A 16940-nucleotide genomic window follows, 5' to 3' on the forward strand; every position below is an offset into this window, starting at 1 on the left:
TCTTATTTTATTTTACCTTTTTTAATTTCAATTTCCATTTTATTTTTATTTTCACACCATTTTGTTTTTCTGCTCTTAAAAAATATAAAAAATATATATGAAATAAAAATAATAATAATGAGTCATTTGACTTGACTCTGCCATGCAAAATATGGCCAGATTCATACGTTATCTGGTATTGGGGGGGTTTTTGGACAGAAAAGGAAGAAAGGTTGGGTATTGGTGTGTCACTGTGGCAGCAACCAGAGGAGGCAGTCTGAGCATAGCAGTGCAGCCATGACTAAAGGGCAACTCCACACATAAGCAAAAAAAAAAGGGGAATTGGAGGACAAGTTCTCACAAGATCACAGAGGGAAGAGCAACAAAGCAAGAAAAAAAAAGACAATTCCTGGAGTGAAAAGAAAAAGGAGCAACACGAGTGAAGGAGCAAAAGGTAAGTAACGATGCCGTAAATATGAACTAAAATGTATGTAACTGGTGGTGCGTCATTAAATAAGCGAGTATGATGTTCTGTTGTATTATGTTCTTTTGCTTGTTGATTCATGTGCATGTATATGTGAAAGCCATTGTGATATGTTGTAACCTCCATCTCCATTTACAATGTGCCTGTGTCATCTAAAATAATAATAATAAAAAAAAAACAAAGAACTAGAATCCAACCATAGCAACTAACATCAGCGTCACTTAATTCACCCCATTCGCCTTCACATGATAACCGGAACCCAAAACCAGTTTCATCAACCTCGCTGCCGGCGATTCGGAGGTCCGGACGGTGGAGTGTGGCCGCGCGATGGTGGCAGACCTAATCGCGGTGGCTGGCACGGTGGTGACGAGCCTCAGAGTGGTCGCGCACCTTTCTTTCTCGCGGAAGGGGATAGTCGAGCACCGGCGGCAGCGGCGTTCACAGCGGTGGTCATAGACGCTGCCAGTGGCGTTCACGGCGGTGGTCATAGTCACCGTCTCGCACGCGGGAAGAAGAAGTAAGGAAGAGAAGCGACTCAGGGGGTTTGGTTCTCGCCGGCGACATTGCCGATGGTGGCCGGCGTCGACGGCGTGGCCTCTCGCCGGTGGCGGGACGTGCGGTGGCGGCACGGACGGTGTGGTGTGCGGTGACGGGAAGTAGAAGCAAGGAAGAGAAGCGACTCAGGAGGTTTGGTTCTCGCTGGCGACGTTGCCGATGGTGGCTGGCGTCGACGGCGTGGCCTCTCGCCGATGGCGGGGCGTGCGGTGGCGGCGCGGGCAGTGTGTGTGCGGATGGGAAGAAGAGACGCATGCGCGTAGAGAAGATTAATTAGGTTTTAATGTGTTCTGGGAAATTTGAATCTGAACACTTTTGCTCCGTGCACCTCCCACCTTAATATCTGCACCCCCTCTTTGTGTTGCACCACTTTTTACTGTTTGTACCCTTTCAGCCTTTTCTCCCCATTTCAGTTTTTACTCTGCACACCTCCATCCATACTCTGCGCACCTCCACTGCACACCCCATTTTTGTCTTTGCGCACCCCTTTTTTCTTAATCTCTGCACCCCCGTTTTCACTTCATACACCTCCACAATTGATAACCTTCCATCCCTGTTTATGTTTATCTTATTTTGGGCCTGTGTTTTATGTTCATTGCATGCATCTCCACTACCACATGCACCACTTTTTCTTTTATCTCATACACCTCCATGTTTATCATTTCTTTTCTTCGCGCACCTCCATTTATGATAACCCTGCACCCCCGCCTTGTTTTTTTGTTTGTTGGGCTTTTGCTGCATTTTTACTTCCTCGCGCACCTCCACAATTACTAATCCCGCACCCCTGCACACACTTTTTACTCTTATTTTAGGCTTGTTTTATATTTTACTCGTCACACCACCACTTTTAATAAAGACATCTCATTTACTTCATGTACCTCCCACCAATTACTCATGTACCCCATGTTTTGTTTTTCACTTTCATCCTTCTTAATTAATTTGTTTTTTTTTATTTATTTATTTACCTTTTCATTATTATTATTTATTTTCGTTTTTTTTTATTTTTTATTATTTCTAAAAAAAAGAAACAAATATTTGAAAATTATTAAAAATTACAAAAACTATAAAAAAATAGAAAAAAAAATCTAAAAAATGAAAAATACCCTCTTTCACTTTATTGTGTCTGTCCGGTCGCTCGCACCGCGTGACACTCATTTTCAAAATACCAAAAATAGTTTTCTTTCCCTTTTAGTGTTTGTCCGACCGCCCGCGTCGTGTGACACGTATTTCCAAGTAATTCAAAAATACAAAAAAAAAATATAAAATTTTCAAAATATAAAAACATCAACATTTTCAAACAAAAGTCTTTTTAAGATCTACGTGATCCTTGATTCTCCACCGTGAGATACGTAGGAGCAAGGCCAGTCCTTGTTAGGTTCACTCCCAAAAAATCAAATCTTTTTCTCAATTGTTTTTCAAATATCTTTTAAAGAACTACGTAACTCTGATTTCTCATTTTTAATGAGAATACGTAGGACCAAGGTCAATCCTTGTCGGGCCCAAAAAAATTAAAAAAATATTTTGTTTCTTTTAGCATTTTTGTCTTATTATTTTTGGGGAAAATTAATATTTTGAAAATCACATCAACTTTGCATTTTTAATTAAAGGTACCGCCCTCGGGCGGGCGCGGTAGGGTGCTAACACCTTCCCTATGCGTAACCGACTCCCGGATCCAAAATCTGGTTTTTTTGCAGACTTGTTTTATTTTTATGGTTTTCCATAGTTTTCCAGAATAACTATGGTGACGACTCCAAATCTCTTTTTAAATCCGTTTTCTTTTTTCAGTTCGCCTTCCCGTCGCGATTCTGGTTGCGACAGCTAGCGACTCCACTGGGGACGCTAGAGAGTCAAGCCATTTAATTAGAAATGTAAACTTGATGTGATTTTTCCTAATGTTTTCTTTCCCTTTTTCTTTTATTTGTGTATTATTGTCTTTATATGTGCTTGTATATATTTGCTTCTTGGATTAATTGGGTGTGAATTACTTTGCCTATTTTGATATATATTTTGGAATTGTTCTATATCTGCCTGGGAAATTTTCTGGTTGTTTTGCAGATGGGGGTTTGGGTATGCATCATTCTCCCTTCACACACACACACACATTGCACATTACATGAGTGGGGCCCTATACCCGGGTCTGTTTAACTTAGAATTAGAGGGGATTGTGTAGCAGTGCCACAATGGATGAACTTCCCAAGTGGTCATTGTGAGAACCCCAGCTAGAGTTTGTTTGCTTCGTTGGTACTCCCACATCTTGTTGTCTACCAACTGTTGTGGGAAATGCCGGGAAGTGGGCCATAGCTCTAGTGACCTTGATCTTTAAGTATTAAGAAACGATCCTGGTGAGCGCATGTATTTTAGCTTAGAACCATTAGGCGCCGAACCTCTGTTAAGGCACAAAGGGAGGCATGTGGATTACCTTAATTCTCATCTCGCCTTTCTCATTTTATTCTAATTTGCGATAAAGTCATGCATTTGTACATTCTTTTATGGCATCATTGTACATGCATTTTGATTATTTGTTCATGCATAACATGTACCCTATCATAACATGTCATGACATTTTTGTGATTATAGGTCAGAAACTTTAAGGTCGTGATTGAATTTGTGAGAAACAAGAGAAATTAACATGGAATTTCGAGTCGGGGGAAATTTAGGGTCAGATGCGTTGAAGAAGAAGCTACCTATCAGAGTTATAGACAGTAATTTGAGTGGTCTGAGGGAAATAGTGCAACAAATGAAGACTATACAGAGGAATGCTTTCAAGAAGCGGCATGGGAACTTCTTGAGGTTGCTGAATGTGGAAGTCCAAGTATCGGCAGTCACTGCTCTGGCTCAATATTACGATCCGCCACTCAGATGTTTCACCTTCAAGGATTTTCAATTGGTACCAACAATAGAAGAGTTCGAACAAATTTTGGGCTTGTCCATGGAAGATAAAGTCCCTTACAGACATTCAGAGCAACATGCATCTGTCTCTACGTTGGCTGGAATCTTGAAGGTACACCTTGCCGAGCTAGAAGGTAAGATGGCCTCCAAGGGCAACTCGAAGGGGATCCCTCAAGGATATTTGGAAGGGCATCTGCGTCTTTTGGCAGAAAATGAAATGGGGGAGACATTCATGGATGTGTTGGCTCTCACACTTTATGGAGTCATACTCTTCCCTAACATGGAAAATTTTGTTGATCAAACCGCCCTCGATATGTTTGTTGCCTACAAGATTCATTCAGAAAGTCTAGTCACCGCGGTTCTAGCTGATGTGTATGGGAGTTTGAACCTATGCCACACACTCAAGAGGAAGAAGATGCTATGTTGTGTACCTATGTTGTATGTGTGGTTTATATCTCGAATCCGTCTAGGTACATTGAATGCTGAATGTCTTATTGGAGAGTTACCACCTAGCGGCATTGAAATTCGGGGGGCAAAGGAATGGGCCCAGTTTTGTGCGAGTTTGAATGGGGGAAGAATTAGATGGTGTGTCCCGGGATTGTCGAAGTCACGTGTCATTTCTTGTGGGGCTTTCCCTAACGTCCCCCTAATAGGCACTAGAAGTTGCGTGAATTATAACCCTGTCTTGGCTCAGCGACAATTTGGGTGTCCGATCAAGAGCTCCCCAACTCCGGAATCTTTGGTTGCCGTTTGGAATTATTATGAAGAAGGAATTTCCCTTGATCAAATTCGCCGAATCAGGAGTGCTTGGGGTGAGGTCCTGCGTGTAGAAAAAGACCCAAGGCCATGGGTGATCGACGAGAAGATGTCCTACCGACGATGGATTCTGGAAAGGGTTAACACGGTCAAGTTACCTTTCAAATCAGACTCTCCTGCTCCTGAGCGGTCGGAACCTGCCGAGTCTGAGGAAATGAAAAGGTTGAAAGAGGAAATGGAGAAGATGAAACTCAAAAATGCTAAATTAATTAATGAGCTTCAAAGTCTCCGACACGAGTATGTGGATATGAGGCGTGATAAGGAGGAAATGACAAAAGCGTATGAAGGAATTCTTAGGAAACAACGAGAAGAACGAGATCATGCTTTCAGAGTTAAACAGGATTTGGCTGCAGCTAACACCGCATTAAAATCAAGGGACCGAGAGAGAGATGCAGCAACAACATCTAAGCGCCAAAGAGATCAAATGTGCGAAGAATTTAAGAGGGAGAAGACTGAAGCACTAAAGCGGTTGCATAACGCTCAAGTTAGGATCAGTGAGGTCGAACGACAGATGAGGGAGATGGTGTCAACTTATGAGGTGAAGATGGATGAAGAACGCTAGCACAGAGCTGAATTGGAAAAGGAACACCAAGAGGTGATAAGTCGAATGAATGAATACTCAGTCGAGCAGGAAATGGCCATGGAACATTGGAGGAGATGTTTCTCACAGTTGGCTTCCCTTGCAAATGGAGCAATCGAAGGTATTCCACGATTATTGGCGGAAGCAGAGGCTGCACCACCGATATTCAATCCGCCTAGGGAAATTGAGGCGTTCTTTAGTCATTGTAAGGAATTGATAAGGGAAATGAAGAACATGATAGCCAGGGCTAGAGAGTAGTTTTCCTTTCTTTTCTCGTGTAATGAATGTAAAAGACGTGTGGATGGTCGGTTTGTTTTGACAATATGTGATGGACTAAGTTTCATGTTAATTTCTATGATATGTTTACCTCAATGTTCTCACGGCTTTAAAATTTCTGGCTAAGATAAATGTTTGCATTTATTTTCATTTCTTTTTTCATTTTTCATAATTCATTTCATTTAATAAAAATAATAGAGCAAAAGCAAATACAACGGCAAAATTTCCACGACACCCTTACCGCACACGAGCTAACCAGAGAATCATGGAAGATTGGGAGGAAGCTCATGAAGCTGTGAAGGCCGACATTAATCAGTTGAAAGATCAAGTGAGCCAGATCCTAGAGGCCTTAAAGTCGCTGAAGGCTTCGGGAGAAGCCTCCTCTGCAAGGATTGAGGAAAACGTTCACCCTCAAGTTCCACGATACGAAGTCCAGAACGCCCAGGGTATGTCAATCCCATTCCCAACGTACGGTCTACCTCCGAGATACACCCCACCCGTTGGGGAATGTTCGGAGACGGAGCAGACTTCCTTTTCTTTTCCTGTGACTAACAACACGCTACCGATCAATACTCAAGGGCCGATATTAGCCTCGACGCCCATGGCAGGGGTAGGAATGAAGGAGATAGTCACATTCGCAGAACCAAGGGTGACTGTGGCACCGAAGTCTCCAAACATAACGGTTGACGAAGATGCTTTGGCTAAGGTCATACCGCACGCTACAGCCCAGGTAGTGTCCACCGGTATTGATGAGGCTAAGAGTAAGCTCGAGATTCTTGAAGAGAGGGTTCGAGCCATTGAAGGTGGTGGAAGCTATGGGTTTGGTGATGTTGCGAGATTAAGCTTGGTTCCCGGTGTGATGATACCACATAAGTTCAAGGTCCCAGAATTTGAAAAGTATCAGGGTACCACGTGCCCCAAGAGCCATCTGACAATGTATGGTAGAAAGATGGCTGCTTATGCCTATGATGACAAGTTGTTGATACATTGTTTCCAAGATAGTTTGGCTGGTGTTGCGCTAAATTGGTATACACACTTGGAGCCATCTCGAATTCATTCCTGGATGGATTTGGCAGACGCCTTTGTGAAGCAGTATAAGTACAACACGGATAGCGCACCAGATAGATTGCAATTGCAAAATATGGCCAAGAAGGATACTGAGTCCTTCAAGGAATATGCGCAACGGTGGAGAGAGTTGGCTGCTCAGGTTGAGCCACCACTACTTGATAAGGAGATGGTGGCGACATTTGTAAACACACTACAATCACCATTTTATGAGCACGTGTTGGGGAATGTGTCTTCCAATTTCGCTGATATCATTATTATTGGTGAAAGGATAGAAGTTGGGTTAAAAGGTGGAAAAATTGCATATGGCCCGTTCGCGGCTGCAACTTCTAAGAAACCTGGTTTCCATCCAGGAAAGAAGAAAGAAGTGGAAGCACACACAGCCTCAGTGATGCCAATGTGGGAAAGTCGGGCTCCTACTCATAATTATCGACCTCACCTGAATCAACCTCCTTATGTGGCCAATGTAGTGTCTGTTCATCAAACACAACCTCAACAACAAGGGTTTTATCAAGGGTCGAATGCTTGGAAAACTGAACCTAACTCAAATTTCAGCCGAAATGCGGGTCAGAACGCCAATCTGAGGAGAAATCAAGAGCGGAACTTTGTTCAGTTCACCCCCATCCCAATGACGTATACGGAATTGTTACCTTATCTTCTCCAAAAACGCTTGGTGGCAATTTGTCCGATGAAACCTATGCAACCTCCGTTCCCAAAGAATTATGTTCCAAATGCTAAATGTGATTATCATGGAGGAGGAGTTGGACACTCTACAGAGAAGTGTGTAGCCCTTAAACACAAAGTGGAAGCTTTAATCAACTCAGGGTGGGTAAAGTTTCACGAAGACAAACCTAATGTCGAAGCGAATCCTCTTTCTGGGCATGGGAATCCTTCGACAAATGTCATTGAGGGTAGGGAACACAAGCTAGTAAAGAATGTGAGTGAAATTCGGAGCTCCAAGCGATTTATTTTTGAGACATTGCTGAAATTGGGCCTGTTAAAAGGGGAATATAACTTGGGTGAGAAATGTGAATTTCATCCAGATTGTAAACATTTTGCCGATAAGTGCACCAAGTTCGAGATTGTTTTACAAGATCTGCTTGATAGAAACTTTGTGCAAGTATATCGCGAGGGTATGGAGGAGGAAGTATTTGCACAGGATGGCGGGAAACTAGATGTGACTTTGCCAGAGCCATTGGTGATTCATTTCACCAGATCCCCCTCCACACCAACAATTCAAGAAAGGCAGCCTATTACTATCCAGGCACCCTCCTCTTTTCCTTACAAGAGTGAGAAAGTTGTCCCGTGGAAATATGGCGCACGTGTGTCGGGTGGGGAACAACGAACGGAAGGTCAACCTACCAATGGTGAGCCGGTGGTTGAAAACATATCGGGCATCGATGGAATGACTAGGAGTGGTCGAATATTCACGCCTCCGATCTTGATGAAAAATGGAGTGGGGAGTAGTGAATCGATGATGACCAAGAAAGCTAAAGAATCCTTGAAGGGGAAGATGATACAAACCGATGAAGGACTGAGAAAAGATGACAAGAAAGAAATATCTAATGAAGAGGCTAGTGAGTTTTTGAAGTTCATACAACAGAGCGAGTATAAAGTGGTTGAACAACTGAATCGCATGCCTGCTCGGATCTCTCTTTTGGATTTACTCATGCATTCAACCTCACATAGAGAGCTACTAATGAAGATACTCAGTGGGGCGCATGTGGAGAAGAATATCTCTCTGGACAGTTTTGAGGGAATTGTTAGAAACATCACCGCTAACAATTACCTCACTTTCACTGACGAGGAGATACCTGTTGAAGGGAGAGGACACAACAAGGCCCTCCATGTCTCTGTGAAATGCTTGGATCATGTCATAGCACGAGTATTAATCGACAATGGTTCTTCCTTGACCGTAATGCCAAAAGAAACACTAGGAAAGCTTCCGTGTGAGGGTATCCACATGAAACCAAGCGCAATGATCGTGAGGGCTTTTGATGGGAGTAAGAGAGAAGTGATGGGAGAGGTAGAACTGCCAATCCAAATCGGGTCGTGTGTCTTTCAAGTAACCTTTCAAGTGATGGATATCCTCCCAGCATACAGTTGCTTGTTGGGTCGCCCTTGGATTCACTCAGCAGGTGTGGTGCCTTCAACCTTACACCAAAAGTTGAAATATGTCATGGGCGATAAACTAGTAATAGTTTCAGGAGAGGAAGATATTTTGGTAAGTGGACCTTCGTCTTCTCGCTATATTGAAGCAGCAGAAGAAGCCCTCGAGACAGCATTCCAGTCTTTGGAAATTGTGGGCAATGCTTATGTGGAGCCATATCCAATGAACCCACGCTTGTCTCGTGCCTCCCTTATGACTGCCAAGGTCATGCTGAAAGAGGGATATGAGTATGGAAAAGGGCTAGGCAAAGATAAGCAAGGATTGATATTTCCTCTAGAGGTCACTAAGAAAAGAAACAGATATGGCCTGGGATACAAGCCTACTCGAGAAGACGAAAGAAGGTTAGTTGAAGAAAGGAGAGAACGTGGTCTGGCCCGCATGCAAGGAAAGGAGCTGGGGTTAGGAAAGATCTGCATTTGTGACATCAAAGAGAGCTTTCGCAGTACCGGGCGGATCAACACTAGCCAGATAGCAGCCGTCAACGATGAAGAGGAACTTGGAGGCTCGAATTTTGTGCGGCCGTGCGTTTCAGATGCACCACTCAACAATTAGGAGACTTTGGATCTACCTGTGATGTTTAATTTGGTTAAAATGTAATATTTTTAATTAATCCTACTGCTTTACCCGGAGCTCTAGGATTCATGACTTAACGGGTTGACACCTTTTTCTTTATGCTCAGCGTGATGGTCAATTTGTGTTTACTACCTTCGTTTTTTGTTTTTGCATTTTTCACTGTTGTTTGTTTTATTTATCGTTTTTATAAACTCGAATAATGCAGATATGACAATGAATGTTTTGAAAATAACAATGTCGATATCCCTAATTTTGAGCACCCTGTCGATAATATGGAAGATGATTATGAAGATGATCCGGAACCCTCCCCTGAACTAATGAGATTAGTGGAACAAGAATCTAAGGAAATAAAACCCCATCAAGAGGATGTTGAAACACTTAACCTAGGAGAGGAGGATGAGAAGAAAGAAGTGAAAAGTGGCAATAGTATGAAGAGAAAAGTGAAACAAGAATTATGTGCTTTACTAAAGGAATTTAGGGATGTGTTTGCTTGGTCGTACAGTGACATGCCTGGCTTAGATACTGATATAGTGCAACATAAGCTTCCACTCAAGCCGGAATGTCCTCCAGTTAGACAAAAGTTAAGGAGAATGAAACCAGAAATGTCATTAAAGATCAAAGAAGAAGTGCAAAAGCAATTTGATGCTGGATTTCTAGCTGTGGCAAAATACCCTCAATGGGTGGCAAATATTGTACCAGTGCCTAAGAAGGATGGCAAAGTTCGGATGTGCGTTGACTATCGAGATTTGAACCGTGCGAGCCCAAAGGACAATTTCCCATTGCCTCACATCGACACGTTAGTGGATAATACAACCAGATTCTCACTATTTTCATTTATGGACGGCTTCTCGGGATATAATCAGATCAAAATGGCACCTGAAGATATGGAAAAGACAACATTTATCACATTGTGGGGGACATTTTGCTATAAGGTGATGTCTTTCGGACTCAAGAATGCCGGAGCAACCTATCAAAGGGCCATGGTGGCGTTTTTTCATGATATGATGCACAAAGAAATCGAGGTCTACGTAGATGATATGATCGCCAAGTCTGAGTCAGAAGCAGACCACATCCTCAACCTGAAGAAATTGTTCGAGAGATTGAGGAAGTTCAAGCTTAAACTAAACCTGGCTAAATGCACATTCGGTGTGAAATCCGGAAAGTTGCTAGGTTTCATTGTCAGTCAAAAGGGGATTGAGGTTGATCCTGACAAGATACGCGCGATAGTCGAAATGCCTACTCCTAATATGGAGAAGGAGGTGCGAGGTTTCTTGGGCAGACTGAACTACATTGCTAGGTTCATCTCCCAGTTGACTTCCACCTGTGAACCAATATTCAAGCTATTACGTAAAAATCAGGCTGTCAAGTGGAATGAAGACTGTCAGGCTGCTTTCGACAAAATTAAACAATATCTTCAAGATTCTCCAGTCTTACGCCCACCTAAACCTGGGAAACCACTGATTATGTATTTGACCGTATTAGACGAATCAATGGGCTGTGTGTTAGGTCAGCATGATGAAACTGGAAGAAGAGAGCATGCCATATACTACCTAAGCAAGAAGTTCACGGAATGCGAACGACGATACTCGTTTTTAGAGCGAACTTGTTGCGCATTGGCATGGGCCGCCCATCGTCTAAGACAATATATGTTGAGTCACTCTACCTGGTTGATATCCAAGATGGACCCTATCAAGTATATTTTTGAAAAAACCTGCTTTGACTGGAAGGATAGCCCGGTGGCAGATGCTATTGTCAGAATACGACATTATATATGTCACACAGAAATCTATCAAGGGTAGTGCTCTGGCTAAATATCTGGCTCAACAACCCATTAACGATTACCAGTCAATGCAGCCTGAATTCCCTGATGAAGACATCATGGCCTTGTTCGAAGGTGATCATGAAGAGCAAAATGGAAAGACATGGACGTTATTATTCGATGGAGCTTCTAACGTCATGGGACATGGTATAAGGGCAATACTGATATCTCCAGGGAATCAGTACATTCCAATGACCGCAAGGTTGTGTTTTAATTGCACGAACAATATTGCTGAATATGAAGCTTGCGCTATGGGCATCCAAGCCGCGATTGAATCGAAGGCGAAAATTTTGAATGTGTATGGAGATTCGGCATTGGTCATCCATCAATTAAAAGGGGAATGGGAGACTAGGGATCCGAAGTTGATTCCGTACAGAGCTTATATCATGGGGTTGGTGGAGTATTTTGATTCCATTGAATTTCAACACATTCCGCGAGAAGATAACCAGTTGGCAGATGCCTTAGCTACTTTGTCTTCAATGTTCGAAGTTAATCAAGATGGGGTATTGCCAATGATCCAAATGAAGAGTCACGAAGAGCCAGCATATTGTCACTTCATTGAAGAAGAATCAGACGGTAAGCCTTGGTATTTTGATATCAAACGCTACTTAAAAACTAGGGAATACCCTGAAGAAGCATCTGAGAATGATAAAAGGACACTAAGAAGGTTGGCTGCAAGTTTTATCTTAAGTGGGGATGTGTTGTACAAGAGAAATCATGACATGGTTCTCCTTCGATGTGTGGATGCAAAAGAGGCCGAGTCAATATTGGAGGAAGTTCATGGAGGTACCTTCGGCACACACATGAATGGGCACTCAATGGCCAGGAAGATATTGAGGGCTGGTTACTTTTGGTTGACCATGGAGAGTGACTGTTGCATGCACGTGAGGAAGTGTGAGAAGTGTCAGAAGTATGCAGATAATATTAATATGGCGCCCACTACTTTAAACGTAATGTCTGCACCATGGTCGTTTTCAATGTGGGGGATAGATGTTATTGGAGCCATAGAGCCAAAAGCCTCGAACGGACATCGCTTCATACTGGTTGCAATTGATTACTTCACTAAATGGGTAGAAGCGGCTTCTTACGCCAATGTGACAAGAAAAGTTGTGACTAAATTCATAAGAAGAGAGTTGATTTGCAGATACGGATTGCCCAGCAAGATAATCACCGATAACGCCACCAATCTGAACAACCAAATGATGACTGCATTGTGTGAAGGGTTTAAAATCCAACATCATAATTCTTCTCCCTATCGTCCAAAGATGAATGGGGCAGTCGAGGCTGCTAATAAGAACATCAAGAAAATTGTACAGAAAATGGTGGTTACGTATAAAGATTGGCACGAGATGCTTCCTTTCGCTTTGCATGGGTATCGTACTTCAGTACGTACATCGACTGGGGCAACGCCTTTCTCTCTGGTATACGGGATGAAGGCAGTGCTACCTTTCGAAGTAGAAATTCCATCCCTACGAGTGTTAATGGAGACCCAATTGGAAGAGGCCGAATGGATTCAAGCTCGGTTTGACCAGCTCAACCTCATTGAGGAGAAGAGGCTAACGTCAGTGTGTCACGGACAGTTGTACCAAAGAAGGATGAAAAAAGCGTTCGACAAGAGGGTGCGCCCTAGAGAGTTCCACGAAGGTGAGCTAGTCTTGAAAAAGATCTTGCCTATACAGAAGGATCACAGGGGCAAGTGGACTCCAAATTATGAGGGCCCGTATGTGGTGAAGAAAGCATTTTCTGGTAGGGCATTAATTCTCACAAGGATGGATGGGGAGGAATTACCGTTACCGGTCAATTCTGACGCGGTCAAAAAATTTTATGCATGATGATTCCTTGATAGGATACGCTACTAGGGGATACCGACATTGTATCCAAATTTTGTTGTACTCTGCTTTGTCTTTTGTTCTATAAACACCATTTGGTTTTCTCCATAAATTTGAAACAATTGATGTCACGTTGAGCTCGTAAAGAGAATAAGTAACAGATAATCTAAAAAGAAAAAGGAGGATAAAAGACGAATAAATCCATAAATGTGGCATCACAGGTATGATCTCTAAGAGCAGGCTCGCTTCTAAAGGGTGTCGTGGAAGTAAAAAATATATAAAAAAAATGGAAGTCAATTTTGGAATTTGTTGTTAATAAAGTTGTCAACTGTATGGCATTTTCTAAGAATAAGGAGAAAAAGGGAATGAAAATACAAAAAGTGGGGAGAAGGGAAGGTTTTTCCGTGGTTTGTCACTTTAAGCATAACTTGTGTTCATATCTTGTTGAAGCATTTGCATTCATATTGCTTGAACTCCCAATTCGTTCACTTCCCTCTGAAATAAAGGATTACCCTAGGAAATAAAGAAAAGTGTACTGTGGCAGGTTTTTGTTTAGTTGACCTTGTCTAACAATAGGCCAAGGCCACAAGTTGGGAAGAACAAAAGAGGATTGTTCGTTAGAATGAAAAAACTATAAGGGCGATATGGGAAAAGGAAAGAAGATATGAAGGAAAAGAAATGAGAGCGGAATGGATTAGATGCTGCCGAATTTTGGCTTAGAGCTAAGCTCATGTGAAAATAAGGCGAATAAACTTTGAAATGATGTATGGCCTCCTTCCCCTACCAAAATTTAAAGGAAGAATCGTATATATATCCATTTGTACCCCCTTTGAGCCAAAATAAAACTTCTTTCTGTATCCCTGGACAAGAATCATCAGCATATCAAATTACCCGAAACGCATAAGGGGTGTTCAAACAAATCAATGAAAAAGAAATCTAGAAATGCCTGTCAAAAAATCACAAAGTGATAACAATGCGAAGGACATGAAGGATGTGGAAAAGGGAAAGAAAAATGAAAATAAAGATGATAGAACACCCCAAAATTTCAAGTGAAAGGCTTACGGGGTGTCACGCAAATGATTCTTGTTCCAAAATTAATACCTGCAAACTCATACTTGGGTCTTATTAACCATTTCTTTCATAAACCTCTTAACCCCTAGCCACGTTACAAGCCAAGAAAAGTCCACATCGATTGAAGAATGTTTGTCTTGATCTTCTCATGAGCTTAATTCGTGGACAAAAGTAAGAGGTTGACGACACAAATCGGCAAAAAAAAAAAAAAAGGGAGAGTGAGTAAAAAAAATAAAATAATAAAGATAGAAAATGGAGAAAAAATTTCCCATCAGCCTGTGAGTTAAGCAAAAGATGCAAATTGGGGCAATCCTTTCCGTCTCATCAAACTACGCTCTTGTCCAACGCAACAAAACTGGGGGCAGTTTTTAAACCTTGCATGTTTCTTCTTAAGTATTAACCTGACCACCGGTAATGTTGCCCCTGAACAATTGTTCAGCCTCTTACAAAACTGGTTCCTATCCCTCTTTCATTCATGAGTTCAAGCTAGTATGTTTTGCATGACGCGCCAAAAAAAAAAAAAAAAGAGGAGAGAAGATATTAAACTCATAGTTTTGCAATGTGCACCAGGATCTTTCACCACTCCCCACTATTTTTGCTTGAACATAATATCACGAACGTGACTTGAACATGCCTTGGATTTGACGACAACGCTGACAACTAATTCCAAAACAAGAGCATCTTTATTTAAAAAAAAAAAACAAAAACAAAAACATCACATGAATTTTATCCATTCATCCATGCGTTCATGCATTTCATCATGTTACATCATCATTCAAAAATGGATTCAAACGTTTAGTCAGGACAAATGTGTTGCACAAGCTTCACCGATGATAGGCATTCACGTAATGTTTGCCGACACATGAAAATCATCTTCAGGTTATCCTTTCCTCACGACCCTCCCCTTGGGATTGGTCAAGTCCAAACCCTCCTTTCATCGCGACCCTCTCCTTGGGATTGGTCAAGTCCAAATCCTCCTTTCATAGCGACCCTCTCCTTGGGATTGGTCAAGTCCAAATCCTCCTTTCATCACGACCCTTTCCTTATGAATGGTCAAGTCTTGTGTTCTCCTTTCAGACAACGACCCTCTCCTTGGGAATGGTTGGGTCCAGGTTATGACCCTCTTCGTGAGAATAGTCATCGATTCCTATGCCTTTTCCTTAGGATTGGCCACATCATTTGACGGATCGAGACCCTCTACTCAGTAATGGTCATTGAATCCTTTCAGATATAGACCATCTTCAATGGAATGGTCGCTAATCTCCGTATGGTTACCATGACCCTCTGCAAAGCAATGGTCATTGATTTTTTGGTTGCATCGAGACCCTCTGCAAGGCAATGGTTAGCGTTTTTTTTACAAAGAAACCTTCTCCCTAGGAATGGTTGAATCCACACATAAATTTAAAAAAAAAAATGAGAAAAACAAAAAAATAATTTTTCAAAGTTTGTTGGCATAACGACCCTATCTGATAGAATGGTCAGTGATTTCTTTCTCCCACCCTGGATAAGACCTGGTGAATCCTTTTTCTTTCACTTTCCAGATCCTGACCCTCTTCTTATAATTGGTCATCTCATCCCTCTGAATTAGTTTTATTCATCCTCTTATCTTTGGAATTCAGACAAAATTAGTGTTTCTATCTTTACTTATTTTTCATTATGATAATATGAAAATTCCAATTTTTATATTATCTAATAAAATTTAAGTAAAGAGGGGCAGCTGTCAACACTCAATTTTGTCCGATTAATAAAAATAATTAACTAAAAAAATTTTATTTTTATTTTTTATTTTTATTTTTTAAAAAAGAAGAAAATAAAAAAAAAACATTACAAAAATCAACATTAATTTGAATGTACATATATACTCCTTTTCTTTTATTTATTTATTTGTTTTTATTTTTATTTTTAATTTTAATTTTGTCTTGCTTTTTATTTATCTATTTTATTTATTTTATCTTGTTTTATTTTATTTTATGTTATGTTATTTTATTTTATTTTTTTTTACTTCACTTTATCTTATTTTATTTTATCTTTTTTAATTTCAATTTCCATTTTATTTTTATTTTCACACCATTTTGTTTTTCTGCTCTTAAAAAATATAAAAAATATATATGAAATAAAAAAAAAAATAATGAGTCATTTGACTGCCATGCAAAATATGGCCAGATTCATACGTTATCTGGTATTGGGGGGGTTTTGGACAGAAAAGGAAGAAAGGTTGGGTATTGGTGTGTCACTGTGGCAGCAACCAGAGGAGGCAGTCTGAGCATAGCAGTGCAGCCATGACTAAAGGGCAACTCCACACATAAGCAAAAAAAGGGGAATTGGAGGACAAGTTCTCACAAGATCACAGAGGGAAGAGCAACAAAGCAAGAAAAAAAAAGACAGTTCCTGGAGTGAAAAGAAAAAGGAGCAACACGAGTGAAGGAGCAAGAGGTAAGTAACGATGCCGTAAATATGAACTGAAATGTATGTAACTGGTGGTGCGTCATTAAATAAGCGAGTATGATGTTCTGTTGTATTATGTTCTTTTGCTTGTTGATTCATGTGCATGTATCTGTGAAAGCCATTGTGATATGTTGTAACCTCCATCTCCATTTACAATGTACCTGTGTCATCTAGAATAATAATAATAATAAAAAAAAACAAAGAACCAGAATCACACCATAGCAACTAACATCAGCGTCACTTAATACACCCCATTCGCCTTCACATGATAACCCGGAACCCAAAACCAGTTTCATCAACCTCGCCGCCGGCGATTCGGAGGTCCGGACGGTGGAGTGTGGCCGCGCGATGGTGGCAGACCTAATCGCGGTGGCTGGCACGGTGGTGAC

The 16940-nt window shown here is 41.3% G+C and overlaps 2 protein-coding genes across 2 annotated transcripts; both read left to right on the forward strand.

Annotated features, from left to right (window-relative positions):
* On the forward strand, window positions 1-5675 carry LOC114188364 (uncharacterized). The gene is made up of 2 exons (XM_085674372.1): window positions 1-433; window positions 3596-5675. The coding sequence occupies exon 2, from the start codon at window positions 3648-3650 to the stop codon at window positions 5283-5285; it is 1638 nt and encodes a 545-aa protein (XP_085530498.1). The 5' UTR covers window positions 1-433; window positions 3596-3647; the 3' UTR covers window positions 5286-5675.
* LOC114188365 (uncharacterized) lies at window positions 5358-15831 on the forward strand. The gene is given in 5 exon segments (XM_085674965.1): window positions 5358-5557; window positions 5778-9363; window positions 9494-9510; window positions 9593-11093; window positions 11095-15831. Coding segments are annotated over 5 exon segments (7248 nt in total). The 3' UTR covers window positions 13039-15831.
* Window positions 15832-16940: the final 1109 nt, after the last annotated feature.

Source organism: Vigna unguiculata, chromosome 6 (genome assembly GCF_037176805.1).
Source record: "Vigna unguiculata cultivar grain cowpea cultivar isolate G323 ecotype 2 chromosome 6, ASM3717680v1, whole genome shotgun sequence".
In the NCBI taxonomy this organism is placed as follows: Eukaryota; Viridiplantae; Streptophyta; class Magnoliopsida; order Fabales; family Fabaceae; genus Vigna; species Vigna unguiculata.

Coding starts and splice junctions, on each gene's coding strand:
- LOC114188364 (XM_085674372.1), top strand. CDS start 3,648: ATGGAATTTCGAGTCGGGGGAAATTTAGGGTCAGATGCGTTGAAGAAG.